Source organism: Salvelinus namaycush, chromosome 37, assembly GCF_016432855.1.
Source record: "Salvelinus namaycush isolate Seneca chromosome 37, SaNama_1.0, whole genome shotgun sequence".
Lineage (NCBI taxonomy): Eukaryota > Metazoa > Chordata > Actinopteri > Salmoniformes > Salmonidae > Salvelinus > Salvelinus namaycush.
In genome coordinates this window covers 3,570,055-3,586,614 of record NC_052343.1, presented here as the reverse complement: position 1 = coordinate 3,586,614, position 16,560 = coordinate 3,570,055, and the positions used below count along the sequence as shown (strand labels likewise).

Genomic DNA, 16,560 nt, shown 5'->3' with positions numbered 1-16,560 from the left:
CATGGCGGATGTAAGCAATGTGGTTGTAACTAAGAGTTGGGTGTGAAGAAAAACAAAAAAAAACAAATTCCTAATAACTTTTCATATGGTTATAATACTGCCTGGAAAGGGTGAAATCGATAGGTAATTTAAAACCCACAGGCGAACATTTACATCTCCGTAAGAGTTAGTAGCCTCTTCCCGAGGGTATTCCTAACGCTTTCCTCTGTTCTAGGTAAGGCCTACTGAGGCCCTGACCAGCCATCACTACCACTGCACCTGCACCAAAGAGCTGTGGATACTACTTATACACTTACTGGAACACAGGAGCAAAGTGTTACACACACAGGTGAACACACACACACGTTCACACTTTGTGATAACTCTGTGATTCGGTGACCATTGGATTAAATTTGACATGGGGTTTGTATTTACAACTGTGTGTGTGTGTGTGTTTCCCCCAGTCTTTCTGGAACTACATGAACACACTGCTGCGGTCTCTGATCAGTGGCCAGCCTGTAGCAGAGCAGTACGGTGTGCTCCCTACACACTGTAAAGACCCTCTGGGCTTCACCTGGTGGCTTGTCACTCACTTGGCTGAGCTGGGACAATACAGCCGCAACGGGGCCTTCCAAAACGAGGTAATCTACCTGAGATCAGGGGGCTATAAGGAGGGATGTCCTAAACTGTAAAGGGGTGTGATTTTTCCCGATGAATCAGATATGGCTGAATTTCTGAAATGTGTCCTCCATTTTTATAGTTGAAACGGTCAAAGATCCTGATTTTTGTCCCGATCGCATCCCCTGCAATTTTGACTTCTTGCCAAGCTTATTAGACTGTATGTTTTGTTGGTAATATAATGTATGCTCTGGTCTCACAGAAACAGCTGGAGGACAACTGGAGTTTTGTGGGTGAGCTGCTCAAGTCCACCTGTAACCCTAAGGTAGGCTCTCGCTCAACGAGGATATTGGTTATGGATGAGCGCGTGGTTTCTGTGTCCAGTTATAATTTGTTTGTTGATCGATCTGCGTGTGTTACAGAGAGCGCTACAGGAGGATCAGATTAGAATGCACGTCCACTGCTGCCTGAGTCTGTCTCTGCTATGGAAACCTAACAATAGCACTATCACCACACTCTGGGAGTACTACAGCAAAAACCTGGTAAAGAACACCTCTAACACACCACTCTAAAACATGGACAATATGTAATGTACAGTATGTTTTAATGTGTATGAGATGTTATGTCTATTCTATACAGCAGAATTATGTGCCCATTAACCCCCCCCCCCCTAAATATCCCAATTACATTCTCCCCTCCGTCTCCCCTTCCCTTCAGAGCGGTTTGTTCACAGTGCCCTGGTTAGGGGTGTCGGGGCTCGGCAGCGTGAGCAGAACCCCCCTGGCCCTGTTGGACCAGGCCCGGAGCTGCTGCTCCCCCTCCCCCCTTCGTTCCTCCGGCCACACCCAGCTGTACCGCTCAGCCAACTCCTTTCAGATCTTCCTCAGAGTGCTGGCTCTCTACCTGGCCCAGGAGGACGCAGGCGGCGCCCCTTGGAGGCAGATCAAGGGCAGGTGAGGCGTGTGTGCGTGTTGGGATGGGTAACATGGAGGGGTACAGAAAAGGAGGCCAGTTAACCCCTAAGATACTCTTTAAATGGAGCTAAATTAGTTTAGTTCAATATTATGTTGATATGAAATATTGTCCCCGAAGGGGGACAGGTGAGTCCACATTCACAGGCACGACTCTCTGTGCCTTGATGTTGACGTGTGTGTATGCCTGCCAGGTGTGGCACAGCCCCTCTCTGAGGCTTTTCTATTTGCTCAGACTCCCAGGGAGAGCAGGTGTCTCAGGAGGAACCTCCACCTGCCTCTCCTCTCCTCCCAGTGGAGACCAGCCTAGTCCCACTGAGTCCCACATAAAACCCACAGCTGTTTCCCAAACTCCCCCAGTTATGGCTCCTCTTTCTGGGGGAGACCAAAGACAATAAGCCCATCCAAGCCCATGGATCCCAACATCAGAACGTGGCCTGGGACTGGCCCGGCTGGGCGCCAGCGAGGAGGATAAATCCGCCTAATGACTTCCCTCTGTCTGGAACGTGCTCAGCCGCTCCGCAGACATGAAGGCTAATTAGCTAACGAGCATGGCGGTTAATTCCCCTTAACGAAGCCGTGTTGGTTTCCAGCACGGATGGGGGTGGGCAGCGGCAGGGAGGTTGCTGGCAGGGACCGGACTGGGCTGGGCCTGGTCCAGATTAGAACACCCCCTCTCCCTCTCTCTCTGCTCCAGTTCCCTCGAGAAGAGCCGGGCATGCTTACGGCGTTCCGGCAACGTTCCCGCTGGCTCCGTGGGAGGCCTGTGGTGGCTGCATTAATGGGATCGACTGGGAGAGCGCTGATCTCTTATGCCGGGAGTCGTGAGCATCTGCTCGCCTCCGGAAAAAGATGTCCAGGATAAACAAACACATAGACGGACTGTTTTTCTTTTCTCTAACCACTAGGCAGGTAGCCTAGACAGGTAGCCTGACAAGGTAAACATCTGTCGTTCTGCCCCTGAACAAGGCAGTTAACCCACTGTTCCTAGGTCGTCGTTATAAATAGGAATTTGTTCTTAACTGACTTGCCTAGTTAAATAAAAAATTTGAAATCTACCTTCGGTCTCTTTTTCTCATCTTTCCCTTCTCCCTCTCTCTTCCTGCCTTAGGTTATTTTGCTACATCCATACACCTTCTCTCTTTCTCACCTTTTCCCTTCTCCTCTCACTTCTTCTCTCTCTGTGTAACATGTAGCAGAACTTTAGAACCAGTCATGGTTAGGGCTGTTACGGTGACCATATTACCGTCACGAGTCATGACCGCAATCAAATTCCGGTCACGGTAACTAAGCTTCTCCAAGCTCTGATGGCCATTAGTAGCCTACCAAACTTGCTAACTGCCTGGTACTCAGCACTCTATTGTACCTCGAATCACTCTGACATCAATGCAAAGGTGATTAAAAATCAAACACTTAATGAGAGCTTATGTTGCTCAAGGTTTCTATAGGCTATGCAATTGTGTGAGATGGCCTCTTAAAAACAGGATCCCATCAGCTTTCTATAGGCTAGGCCTCTATTTATTTATTATCCTAATATTTAGCACATTGCTTCACTTTACAACAGGAATATAGCCTACCTGGCTGGCATGAAAATGAACCACAGGAAAAGCGTCCTCCATTCGCTATTTAAGTGCATAGATGACGGGTGCGTGATAATGGTCCATTCTAAATCAAAACTAATTTCACACATACAGTACCAGTCAAAAGTTTGGACACACCTACTCATTCAAGGGTTTTCTTTATTTTACAATTTTCTACATTGTAGAATTATAGTGAAGACATCAAAACTATGAAATAACACATATGGAATCATGTAGTAACCAAAAAAGTGTTAAACAAACATATACAGTACTAGTCTTCTTCAAAGCAGCCACCCTTTGCCTTGATGACAGCTTTGCACACTCTTGGCATTCTCTCAACCAGCTTCATGAGGAATGCTTTTCCAACAGTCTTGAAGGAGTTCCCACATATGCTGAGGCCTTGTTGGCTGCTTTTCCTTCACTCTGCAGTCCAACTCATCCCAAACCATCTCAATTGGGTTGAGGTCGGGTGATTGTGGAGGCCAGGTCATCTGATGCAGCACTCCACCACACTCCTTCTTGGTCAAATAGCCCTAACACAGCCTGGAGGTGTGTTGAAAACAAATGATAGTCCCACTAAGCTCAAACCAGATGGGATGGTGTATTGCTGCAGAAGGCTGTGGTAGCCATGCTGGTTAAGTGTGCTTTGAATTCTAAATAAATCACAACAGTGTCACCAGCAAAGCACCCCCACACCATCACACCTGCTCCTCTGTGCTTCACGGTGGGAACCACACACGGGGAGATCATCCGTTCACCTACTCTGCGTCTCACAAAGCTCACGGGGTTGGAAGCAAAAATTTAAAATTTGGACTCATCAGACCAAAGGACAGATTTCCACTGGTCTAATGTCCGCTGCTCGTGTTTCTTGGCCCAGGCAAGTCTTCTTATTCGTGTACTTTAGTAGTGCAGCAATTTGACCATGACGGCCTGATTCACGCAGTGTCCTCTGAACAGTTGATGTTGAGATGTGTCTGTTACTTGAACTCTGTCAAGCGTTTTATTTGGGCTGCAATTTCGGAAGCTGGTATCTCTAATGAACTTATCCTCTGCAGCAGAGGTAACTCTGGGTCTTCCTTTCCTGTGGCGGTCCTCATGAGAGACAGTTTCATCATAGCGCTTGATGGTTTTTGCGACTGCACTTGAAGAAACTTTCAAAGTCCTTGAAATTTTCCAGGTTGACTGACCTTCATGTCTTAAAGTAATGATGGACAGTTGTTTCTCTTTGCTTATTTGAGCTGTTCTTGGCATAATATGGACTGGTCTTTTACCAAATAGGGCTATCTTCTGTATACCACCCCTACCTTGTCACAACACAACTGATTGTCTCAAACACATTAAGAAGGAAAGAAATTCCACAAATGAACTTATAACAAGGCACACCTGTTCATTGAAATGCATTCCAGGTGACTACCTCATGGGGGCGGCAGGTAGCCTAGTGGTTAGCGCGTTGGACTAGTAACCGAAAGGTTGCAAGATCGAATCCCCGAGCTGACAAGGTAAAAATCTGTCGTTCTGCCCCTGAACCAGTTAACCCACTGTTCCTAGGCCGTCATTGAAAATAAGAATTAGTTCTTAACTGACTTGCCTAGTTAAATAAAGGTAAATCTTTTTTTTTAATGCTGGTTGAGAGAATGCCAAGAGTTTGCAGAGCTGTCATCAAGGCAAAGGGTGGCTACTTTGAAGAATCTCAAATATAAAATACATTTTGATTTGTTTAACACTTTTTTTTGGTTACTACATGATTCCGTATGTGTTATTTCATAGTTTTGATGTCTTCACTATTATTCTGCAATGTAGAAATTAATGAGTAGGTGTGTCAACTTTTGACTGGTAGTGTAGATGTTCCAAAGGTCTGCATCAGTGGCTTGTAGGCTATGCATGAAAGCCAGGAGATGCTAAATGTGTTTATTTAAATGAGCGGTCAATTACCGCGAGACCGGCAGTTATTTGCTAGACAGTCACCGGCTGCCAAACTTTCATGACCGCCACAGCCCCGGGTGTGTGTGTGTGTGTGTGTGTGTGGGTGTGTGGTAGTTATTGATCTCTAACTGGTGTTGCAGTAGATTGGTTTGACTGCAGAGTGGGCGACTGTGTGCCTACTGCTGAGTGTCTGACATTTAACATGATCTCTAAAGGCATTTGTTCACGGTGCCCGTAGGATCTAACGACGATGCGCTGGGTGTTTTTCTCACACACACACACACACACACCTGGCATGCCTCTCATCAGCACCAGAGAAGGAGTGATGGAGGAAGGTGCGGGTGGGGAGATCTACCCATAAACATTTGAAGACTTGAATTTTGGTTTGGGCAGTCTGATCTTGACTTGAGCAATGCAAAGTCTCAGTGAAAGATGACTAATATGTCACACACTCAATTTGAACTGTGCCACTACTGTCTCTTCATCTTATTATGACCAATGGGAACTCGTGTCCCTTATTTCTCATCCATCCATTTCTCTCCTCTCCAGGGTGTACTCCAAGTTCCACCGGCGGCGGATGCAGGAACTATCCGAGGCTGGGCTGATGAATTTCCTGCTGCTGTTCGTTGTGGTGGCCCGGCAGGCCGAGCTGGAGGATGTGGCCGGCCGGGCCTGTGAGCTGCTGGGCCTGCTCCCTCCGGACTCCCCCCCTGCCCAGCGGAGCCTGGTGTGGAGGGGCCAGCTGGCTCTCTTGCTGCTCTTCCAGGAGAGGGGCCTTGACGTGGGGGCCCAAGCTAGCTGGCTGGCCTCCTCCTTCTCTCAGACAGCCAAGGAGTTCTACCTGAAGACCACAGAACCGTCTCGCCGCCTGGCCCTCTGGGGCCCCCTGGGGTCCTACCTAGAGGGTGTGGCCGAGGTGTTTGAGACGAGCGCGAGTCTCAGTCTGTCGGAGGAGAAGCTACTCAACGAGGGTTTCGGTCTGCTGCTACCTGCCTGCCGCCAGTCGGAGCTGAGCTCTGCCCTGGGCTTTCTGCAGATCGTGCTGAGGGAGCTACGGTGAGGGAGGGGGGACAAACACTCAGCAACTCACTGAGACACACTTAACACAAATGCCCACACACACTATATATACACATTGGCGAGCAGACAGACATGCTTTCAGGCATTGGCCTTAAACTCCAGGCTCTAGTTGTAGGGTCTTTGCTGGCATGATCACGTGAAAAAACTCCTGGCACTACCTATCAATGCTGAGATCTAGAAGCAGTAAAGTGGTCAGTCAGGCCCCAGTACTGACACCTACAAAGGCAGGATTGTGCTGTCCTCTGTCCCCCCCCTCCATCCCTACGGTAAACCCAGCCCATCCATTGTGTACGGAGGCCCCTCGCTGTCTCTTGGGACCCCGTGGCCCCCAGGTCACCTTCAGCAGGTGCTGGCAGAGGCTTGAGTCCTCTAGGGGCCCCAGTGCGATCACCATGGGTATAGCGGCAGGTCGTGAGTATGTGGAGTGGCGGAGAGTGGAGACGAGTCTGGGTGAGTTCATCGGCGGGCCACGGGTGTTGTGTTACACGGACAAACCCGATCAGAGGTCAAAGGTTTAGAGAGAAAGGCACAGGTGAAACAGGTGTCTGTTTGGTGAGAGAATTAGGTAAAAGGGTAGAACAGTGGCGTCAGGAGGGAGAGAGTGTCTGGTGCTATCTGAATGGACCGGACCACTACAATGTTGTGTTATTGTTCGGTTTGGATTACCCTGAGTCAGCACTAATGTAGCAGTAAGCTGCCAGCCTGCAACAATCCTCACTCATAACTTATATGAGTGTGTGCTTGCTTTGACTCTCCTGTGTATACATGCACACATTCCCACAGACACACACACCTCCAAGGTGAAACACTAAGTGTGCTAGTGCTGGGAATTGCTAGGGACCTCACGATACGGAATCACGATACTTAAGTGCATATACGATATAAAAAAGAATTGTGCGATATTGTCGATACGATATATATCGTTTTTTTTTTATCCTGATATGTAACTAGATTTTTCCCCCATCACTAAAGTGTGCTCTTTTCTTATTTCAGTCCAGGCTCCCGTAACGCGGGATATCTCGTTAGCTTCGCTAATTCAAGAAACTTCCCCATCTCATATCTCGGGGTTGGAGGGCACTCATTTGCACAAACTCCCAAAGGGGACAGTGTTATGGCTGAGATCATGCTGACCCATTTAACTAAATAAAAAAGAGCTCTCTCGAATTCGTCCTGCCAAATTACGCTTAATTCTCCTTCCTGGCTGTACTTGGTATCTCTGTGATTAATGCGTTTTCAGTGACACAATTAACAGGTAATTATGTAGTCCTGCAAATTGTGCCTCGCCGTCATTATGTTTATTAAGAGCAGAGCGGAATCTGCACACATTACGGGAATTATCCCGCCAGAGGCTGCGACTGAGAGGTGTGTGTGTGTGTGTGTGTGACAACCACTGACTCGGATGGCCGTCGCCAAGGCCGGCTGCCCGCCCGCCCAACAGCCAACCAGGAGGCTAATTCCTCACATTTCATTCCTTCCCATGATCCTGCGCGTGGGAGCTTGAGACCCCTGTGTCGCCAGAGAGTGTGTGTGAGGTCTCAGTGGTACACATTCAGTATTATATTGGGGGGGCGGGTGGTGGACAATTATCTGAGATCTTAATGAAGTGCTCTCCTCCGTATCTAGACCTAGATCTACACCTTGGCCCTCCATTGGACCTTGAGTCGCTCTCGTAAGGAGCAGCGGATGGGCATTATGGAGGTGGTGGGAGGCAATAGTTGTTTTCCCCTGTCATTATTTAAGGCCCAGTGCAATCATAAACATTTTCCTGTGTTTTAGATGTATTTCCACACCAAGGTTGGATAATACTGTGTAATTGTGAAAAGAATGAAAATGCCCGTTTAGTGTAAGAGCTGTTTGAAAATACCGGCAGAAATTTCAGCCTGTTTTGGCCTGCCTAATTACATTAGTTAATAGACTAATAAGAAAGAGTTCCAAACCTCTCTGTCAATAACTGCTAGTTTTCAGTTTTTCCCTCTTCACGCAGACCACTCCCAGACAGTCCTTGCAAAATAGTTGCTTGAGAAATTGCTCTTTGCTGAGAAGCTATTTTTGTTTATTTTTATGGATGGGTATTTTAAATATTTTCACTATTACAATAATATGACATTTTTTCAGATATCCAGATAGTTGAAAATAGAGGTCGACCGATTATGATTTTTCAATGCCGATACCGATTATTGGAGGACAAAAAAAGCCGATACCGATTAATCGGCCGATTTATAAAAAAAAAAAAAAATGTTTTTTAATAGATATATATATATCATACCCATACACACACATTTTTGTAATAATGACAATTGCAACAATACTGAATGAACAATGAACACTTTTATTTTAACTTAATATAATACATAAATACACACACGCACACAGCTCTGAAGTGACAATGATACTGAAGAGTCTGCTTAGGAGACAAATACTCTCAACTGTTTGAATAAAAATAGAGTAAGTTACCTGTGATGAATGTTGAAAACAAAAACTTTAATATCTATATGCAGGAAATCCTATTTTAATAATGGGCATGGTAAGAATTGACAACCAAAGTGCGAGTCATAATTCCCATGACACCTAGCAAAATCTGAAAAGCGGTTCCTTCATTTATTCCATAGGATATTTTTTAGATTCACTTAAAATAAGGTCTGTGTTTCGTGTAGGCTTACATCACCGTGCCAATTTTATAACTGTGTAGATATCCATAGGACAAGGTAACTCTGATCAATATTGGCTAAATATAAGCGAAGATAAAAAAAATTGTAGAGTGGATTTATGAAAATATGTTGACAAACGTTACCTTATCCTAGTGAGATTTACACGGGTATCAAAACGTTGAGGCGGTTTAAGCCTGCACGAAACACAGACCTTATTTGAAGTAGATCAAGAAATTCTCTATGGAAGACATGAACGGTAAAATAACTAAGGAACCCCTTTCAAATTCAGCCGCAAGTTATTACAGGAATTATAATGCGTCGACCATATACCTTTGACTAATCAGGAAACTATCACCTCGAAAACAAAACGTTTATTCCGTTCCGTATTTTATCTAACGGGTGGCATCCATGAGTCTAAATATTCCTGTTACATTGCACAACCTTCAATGTTGTCATAATTACGTAAGGTTCTGGCAAATTAGTTCGCAAAGAGCCAGGCGGCCCAAACTGTTGCATATACCCTGACTCTAAATGCGTGCAATGAACGCAAGAGAAATGACACAATTTCACCTGGTTAATATTGCCTGCTAACCTGGATTTCTTTTAGCTAAATATGCAGGTTTAAAAATATATACTTGTGTATTGATTTTAAGAAAGGCATTGATGTTTATGGTTAAGTACACATTGGAGCAATGACAGTCATTGATTGATTGTTTTTTATAAGATAAGTTTAATGCTAGCTAGCAACTTACCTTAGCTTACTGCATTCGCTAACAGGCAGGCTCCTCGTGGAGTGCAATGTAATCAATGCAAGATTGGATCCCCCAAGCTGACAAGGTTAAAAATCTGTTCCTAGGCCGTCATTGAAAATAAGAATGTGTTCTTAACTGACTTGCCTAGTTAAATAAAGATTAAATAAAGGTGTAAAAAAAAAAAACGGCAAATCGGCGCCCGAAAATACCGATTTCCGATTGTTATGAAAACTTGAAATCGTCCCTGATTAATCAGCCATTCCGATTAATCGGTCGACCTCTAGTTGAAATACTGTCTAAAAATGTTTTAAACACTGTAACGGGGCCTCCCGAGTGGTGCAGTGGTCTAAGGCACTGCATCACAGTGCTAGCTGTGCAACTAGAGATTCTGGTTCGAGTCTGTCACAGCCGGCCGCGACCGGGAGACCCATGGGGCAGCGCACCATTGGCCCAGCATCGTCCGGGTTAGAGGAGGGTTTGGCCGGCAGGGATGTTCTTGTCCCATCGCGCACTAGCGACTCTTGTGGCCGGCTGGGCGCGATGCACACTGACACGGTCGTCAGGTGTACGGTGTTCCCTCCGACACATTGGTGTGACTGGCTTCCGCGATAAGCGGGAATTGTGTCAAGAAGCAGTGCGGCTTGGCTGGGTTGGGTTTCGGAGGATGCACGTCTCTCGACCTTCGCCTCTCCCGAGTCCGTACGGGAGTTGCAGCGATGGGACAAGACTATAACTACCAATTTGATTCCCCAAAATCAAATGGGGAGAAAAAGGGATAAAAAAAAACTTGGGAACTGGCTTGCAGTCTTCAACTCAATTTAGATTAAACAACAGCCTACCTGATGGTTGCTCGTTGTAGCCTACTCCTTATCGTTTAACGAACTTAATTCCGTAATTTTAATTCAACTTTGCATTGATTTAAAGGTCTACGTTGTTTGCTACACATGGAGCCACTGTAGACGGTGCCACTTTGATTAGCCGACAATAACAACAAACACATTCAACCGGTGTAGGCTACGGTATGTCTTAACTACACTGAACAAAAATATAAACACGACATGCAACAATTTAAAAAGATTTTACTGAGGTACGGTTCAAATAAGGAAATCAGTCAATTTATTTAAATTCATTAGACCCTAATCTATGGATTTCACATGACTGGGGAATACAGACATGCATGTGTTTCTCACAGATGCCTTTAAAAAAAAAAAAAAAAAAAAAGTAGGGGCGTGGATCAGAAAACCAGTCAGTATCTGGTGTGACCACCATTTTCCTCATGCAGTGCAACACATCTCCTTCGCATATAGTTGATCAGGCTGTGAAATGTTGTCCTACTCTTCTTCAATGGCTGTGCAAAGGTCAAAGGTTATTTTAAAATGTTTTATTTCACCTTTATTTAACCAGGTAGGCCAGTTGAGAACAAGTTCTCATTTACAACTGCGGTCTGGCCAAGACAAAGCAAAGCAGTGCGGGAAAAAACAACACAGAGTTACACATGGGATAAACATTCGTACAGTCAATAACACAATTGAAAAATCTGTATACAGTGTGTGCAAATGAAGTAAGGAGGTAAAGCAATAAATAGGCCAATAGTGGCGAAGTAATTACAATTTAGCAATTTACACTGGAGGATACAGTTGAAGTCGGAAGTGTACATACACTTAGGTTGGAGTCATTAAAACTCGTTTTTCAACCACTCCACAAATTTCTTGTTAACAAACTATGGTTTTGGCAAGTCAGTTAGGACATCTACTTCATGCATGACACAAGTAATTTTTCCAACAATTGTTTACAGACAGATTATTTCACTTATCGTTCTATGTATCACAATTCCAGTGGGTCAGAAGTTAACATACACTAAGTTGACTGTGCCTTTAAACAGCTTGGAAAAATCCAGAAAATTATGTCATGGCTTTAGAAGCTTCTGTTAGGCTAATTGACATAATTTGAGTCAATTGGAGGTGTACCTGTTGATGTATTTCAAGGCCTACCTTCAAACTCACCGCCTCTTTGCTTGACATCATGGGAAAATCAAAAGAAATCAGGCAAGACCTGATCTCATACAGCTCAGTAAGGAGACGCGTTCTGTCTCCTAGAGATGAACGTACTTGGCTGCGTAAAGTGCAAATCAATCCTAGAACAACAGCAAAGGACCTTGTGAAGATGCTGGAGGAAACAAGTACAAAAGTATATCCACTGTAAAACGAGTAGTTTATCGACATAACCTGAAAGGCCGCTCAGCAAGGAAAAACCCACTGCTCCAAAACCGCCATAAAAAAAGCCAGACTACGGGTTTGCAACTGAACATGGGGACAAAGATTGTACTTTTTGGGGGAATGTTCTCTGGTCTGATGAAACAAAAATAGAACTGTTTGGCCATAATGACCATCGTTATGTTTGGAGGAAAAAGGGGGAGGCTTGCAAGCCGAAGGACACCATCCCAACCGTGAAGCACAGGGGTGGCAGCATCATGTTGTGGGGGTGCTTTGCTGCAGGAGGGACTGGTGCACTTCACAAAATAGATGGCATCAAGAGGGAGGAAAATTAGGTGGATATATTGAAGCAACATCTCAAGACATCAGTCAGGAAGTTAAAGCTTGGTTGCAAATGGGTCTTCCAAATGGACAATGACCCCAAGCATACTTCCAAAGTTGTGGCAAAATGGCTTAAGCACAACAAAGTCAAGGTATTGGAGTGGCCATCACAAAGCCCTGACCTCAATCCTATAGAAAATTTGTGGGCAGAACTGAAAAAGCGCATGCGAGCAAGGAGGCCTATAAACCTGACTCAGTTATACCAGCTCTGTCAGGAGGAATGGGACAAAATTCAACCAACTTATTGTGGGAAGCTTGTGGAAGGCTACCTGAAATGTTTGACCCAAGTTAAACAATTTAAAGGCAATGCTACCAAATACTAATTGAGTGCATCTTAACTTCTGACCCATTGGGAATGTGATGAAAGAAATAAAAGCTGAAATAAATCATTCTCTCTAATATTATTCTGACATTTTACATTCTTAAAATAAAGTGGTGATCCTAACTGACCTAAGACAAGGAATTATTACTAGGATTAAATGTCAGGAATTGTGAAAAACTGAGTTCACATGTATTTGGCTAAGGTGTATGTAAACCTCTGACTTCAACTGTAGATGTGCAGATGAGGATGTGCAAGTAGAAATACTGGTGTGCAAAAGAGCAGAAAAACAAATATGGGGATGATGTAGGTAGGTAGGTAGTTGGTTGGTTGGATGGGCTATTTACAGATGGGCTGTGTACAGCTGCAGCGATCGGTAAGCTGCTCTGACAGTTGACGCTTAAAGTTAGTGAGGGAGATATAAGTCTCCAACTTCAGTGATTCAGTCATTGGCAGCAGAGAACTGGAAGGAAAGGTGGCCAAAGGAGGTGTTGGCTTTGGGGATGACCAGTGAAATATACCTGCTGGAGCGTGTGCTACGGGTGGGTGTTGCTATTGTGACCAGTGAGCTGAGATAAGGCGGAGCTTTACCTAGCAAAGACTTATAGATGACCTGGAGCCAGTGGGTTTGGCGACGAATATGTAGCGAGGACCATCCAATGAGAGCATACAGGTCGCAGTGTTTGGTAGTATATGGGGCTTTGGTGACAAAATGGACGGCACTGTGTTAGACTGCATCCAATTTGCTGAGTAGAGTGTTGGAGGCTATTTTGTAAATGACATAGCCAAAGTCAAGGATCGGTAGGATAGTCAGTTTTACGAGGGTATGTTTGGCAGCATGAGTGAAGGACACCTTGTTGCGAAATAGGATACCGATTCTAGATTTAACTTTGGATTGGAGATGCTTAATGTGAGTCTGGAAGGAGAGTTTACCGTCTAGCCAGACACCTAGGTATTTATAGTTTTCCACATATTCTAAGTCGGAACCGTCCAGTAGTGATGCTAGTCGTGCGGGCGGGTGCGGGCAGCGATTGGTTGAAGAGCATGAATTTCGTTTTACTAGCATTTAAGAGCAGTTGGAGGCCACGGAAGGAGTGTTGTATGGCGTTGAAGCTCGTTTGGAGGTTTGTTAACACATTGTCTAAAGAAGGGCCAGATGTATATAGAATGGTGTCAGAGCGACATCATTGATATATATATATATATATATACAGAGAAAAGAGTCGGCCCGATAATTGAACCCTGTGGCACCCCCATAGACTGCCAGAGGTTGTTGTCGGGAACTGGAATACCCTGTGATACACGTTGATACACGTTGATCCAGAGCATCCCAAACATGCTCAATGTCTGAGTATGCAGGCCATGGAAGAACTGGGACATTTTCAGTTTCCAGGAATTGTATACAGATCCTTGCGACATAGGGGCGTGCATCATCATGCTGAAATATGAGGTAATGACAACGGGCCTCAGGATCTCGACTCTGTGCATTCAAATTGCCATCGATAAAATGCAATTGTGTTTGTTGTCCGTAACTTATGCCTGCCCATACAATAACCCCACCGCCACCATGTGGCAATCTGTTTACAATCTTTGACATCAACAAACCGCACGCCCGCACGACGCCATACACGCTGTTTGCCATCTGCCCGGTACAGTTAAAACCGGGATTCATCCGTGAAGAACACACTTCTCCAGCGTGCCAGTGGCCATCGAAGGTGAGCATTTGCCTACTGAAGTCGGTTACGACGCCGCACTGTAGTCGGGTTAAGACCCTGGTGAGGACGACGAGCATGCAGATGGGCTTCCCTGAGACGGTTTCTGAGAGTCTGTGCAGAAATTCATCGCTTGTGCAAACCCACAGTTTCATCAGCTGTCCGAGTGGCAAGTCAGTCTCTGTGTGTGATAGTGGCTGCATTTGGGGGAGGGGTTAAGTGGGGTCTCTAATGGTGTGTGTACAGCTATAAGAAGCGGCAGTGGGGAGGATTAAGTGAGGTCTCTGACTATGTCTTGTACAATGAGCCTTGATGGGTGTGAAAGTCCCATTCCGCTGTAGTAACGAGGCTAATGAATTCAGACTCTAATCGATTGTCTCAGCTCTCTCTGGATTAGATGCAACCTTGCTGGAAGGCGCAGGCAGAGGTGTGTGCGTGTGTGAGAGACGAGTGGGGAGTGCAAGGGGAGCTGAGGGGGTGCCAGTACTCACCCCTGCCTCCCTCCCCTCCATCCCTCTCTCCCTCGCTCCATCCGGGCGAATGAGGGGACAGGAGGATCATCTCCAGTCTAAATGAGATTACAGCTCCTTCAGCTGCTTATCTGGGCTAATGCCAGCCGCCGTGGTGCCAGGCAGACACAGCAGCCAGAGCCCAGTCTGTGTACAGGGGATCTGCCCTGCCCTGCTCCTCTCTACCCGGCACCCCACCGCATGACCTAATCCCCCCCCAGAAATGGGAAGAGTGAGAGAGCGAAGAAGAGGGAGGAGAGAATGTGAAAGAGGAAGGAAGTGGAGTACAGATGGGGATGGAGGTGGAGAGGTGGTGTGAAAGAGAGGGAGATGCTGTGGTTCTGTTGAATAGCGATGTTATTGGTGTGTGTCCGTGTGTGTTTTCTCTCCTGTGTGGTTGTGTGTGTGTGTGTGTGTGTGTGTGTGTGTGTCCTACAGGAGGGTCCATCAGTGCAATGTCCAGCCTGGCCACTCAGCATGTCCCCCCGGTGCCTGGCTGCCTCCTTCCAATGCCAGTGTGGGTAAAGACCGCCACCTAGCGGTTGCAGCAGCTCTCTGGGCCCACTTTTTCCCCTTCCTCCGCAGCCTGCGCCTTTCCAACACCCCTCCTGCCCAACTGGCTGATGCTGCCGCAGGTCAGAGTTGGAGGAAGGAGGGAGGAGGATAAATGTTCACTGTGTACAACAATTTCACACTGTGGGTTGCACACACTGACAATTGTCTTTCTCATAAGATAATATACACTGTCTGCCTTTGTTTCACTGTTTTTCTCTCTCTCGCTCTTTCTTTCTCTGTCCGTTCTTTTACTCTCAACATCTTGCATCTTTGCTTTGTCTTGACCATGCGGTGAAAAATCTTTCCATTAAAGTATGACTCTCTCAAACGTATTTTCCATGGTAGTTACCGTAAGGTAACATGGTATGAATGTTGACTCTCTTTTCCAGGATTTACACTGCTGGCCTTTGACCTTCCTAGCTCTGCCCCCCAAGACCTCCAGCCCAACCCCATCCAGTCCATCATGCAGTGCTTCAGCTGGGACGACATGCTTCACCCCCTGCTAGTGACTCGCTACCTACCCCACCTGCTCCAGAACAGGTAACATTACTCCAGTACATTACCCTAGTAAGCAGGGTCTGAACTTGTCCAATAGAAATGCTTGTTTTTATTTTCTGTTGCAAAACACTTCGCTACGGAGTGCACTAATGAATGTGAACCATGTGTGGTGGCACACATTCTGAGCACGGTGCTGCACAAAATCATTGCTCGACAAATCACCTTTGCATTCCAAACTACTATCCATCAGGTGAGCCTCCCATATAGAGATTAGCACATTTGTGCAGAGCCTTGCTCCGGTGGAACATAGAGATTGAGATCCACTACATTGCGGTCAGACTGCACAGAATCACTGATCTACAAATCACCTCGCAGCCCAAACAATAACTAATTATTCGATCAAGATTATAAATTCTGTGCCTCACCTTACTCTAACTTGTGATTCCCTTGAACATATTTGTTGTCTGTTCTATGTCAAACTGACCTCTCTTCCCCAGTGAGCTGGTGTATTCAGTGAGCTCCGGCTGTGGGGGTTCCGTGTCGGGCTCAGCCCAGACCCTGTCTGTGAGAGCCTGGTTCCGCTGTGTTCTGCAGCAGCACATCCACAAGAACCCAGATGGCACCGACAGCAGAGCAGGTAGGGAACCTCAGCCTAGAACCCTGGACATCCGACCATTTATCAACCGCTTTTGTCCGAAGATACGTGGTCATGCGTGCACACACTGGCCAGGCCTCACTGGTTACCGTTCAGCAGTCAGCAATGGAACGACATCCTCAGTCAGGCCACATTAAAACACTACACTCACACTTCTTGTCTATTGC

At 46.0% G+C, this 16,560-nt stretch overlaps 1 protein-coding gene across 1 annotated transcript in view; it reads left to right on the top strand.

Moving 5' to 3' along the window:
* mms22l (MMS22-like, DNA repair protein) overlaps nucleotides 1-16,560 on the top strand; it is a 29,240-nt gene that overhangs the window by 6,970 nt on the left and 5,710 nt on the right. The window contains exons 9-17 of the mRNA XM_038977292.1: nucleotides 215-328; nucleotides 444-620; nucleotides 860-922; nucleotides 1,020-1,139; nucleotides 1,315-1,550; nucleotides 5,621-6,127; nucleotides 15,124-15,320; nucleotides 15,630-15,780; nucleotides 16,236-16,375. Of these exons, the coding sequence (XP_038833220.1) occupies nucleotides 215-328; nucleotides 444-620; nucleotides 860-922; nucleotides 1,020-1,139; nucleotides 1,315-1,550; nucleotides 5,621-6,127; nucleotides 15,124-15,320; nucleotides 15,630-15,780; nucleotides 16,236-16,375 (1,705 nt within the window). The remainder of the gene's footprint in view (nucleotides 1-214; nucleotides 329-443; nucleotides 621-859; nucleotides 923-1,019; nucleotides 1,140-1,314; nucleotides 1,551-5,620; nucleotides 6,128-15,123; nucleotides 15,321-15,629; nucleotides 15,781-16,235; nucleotides 16,376-16,560) is intronic.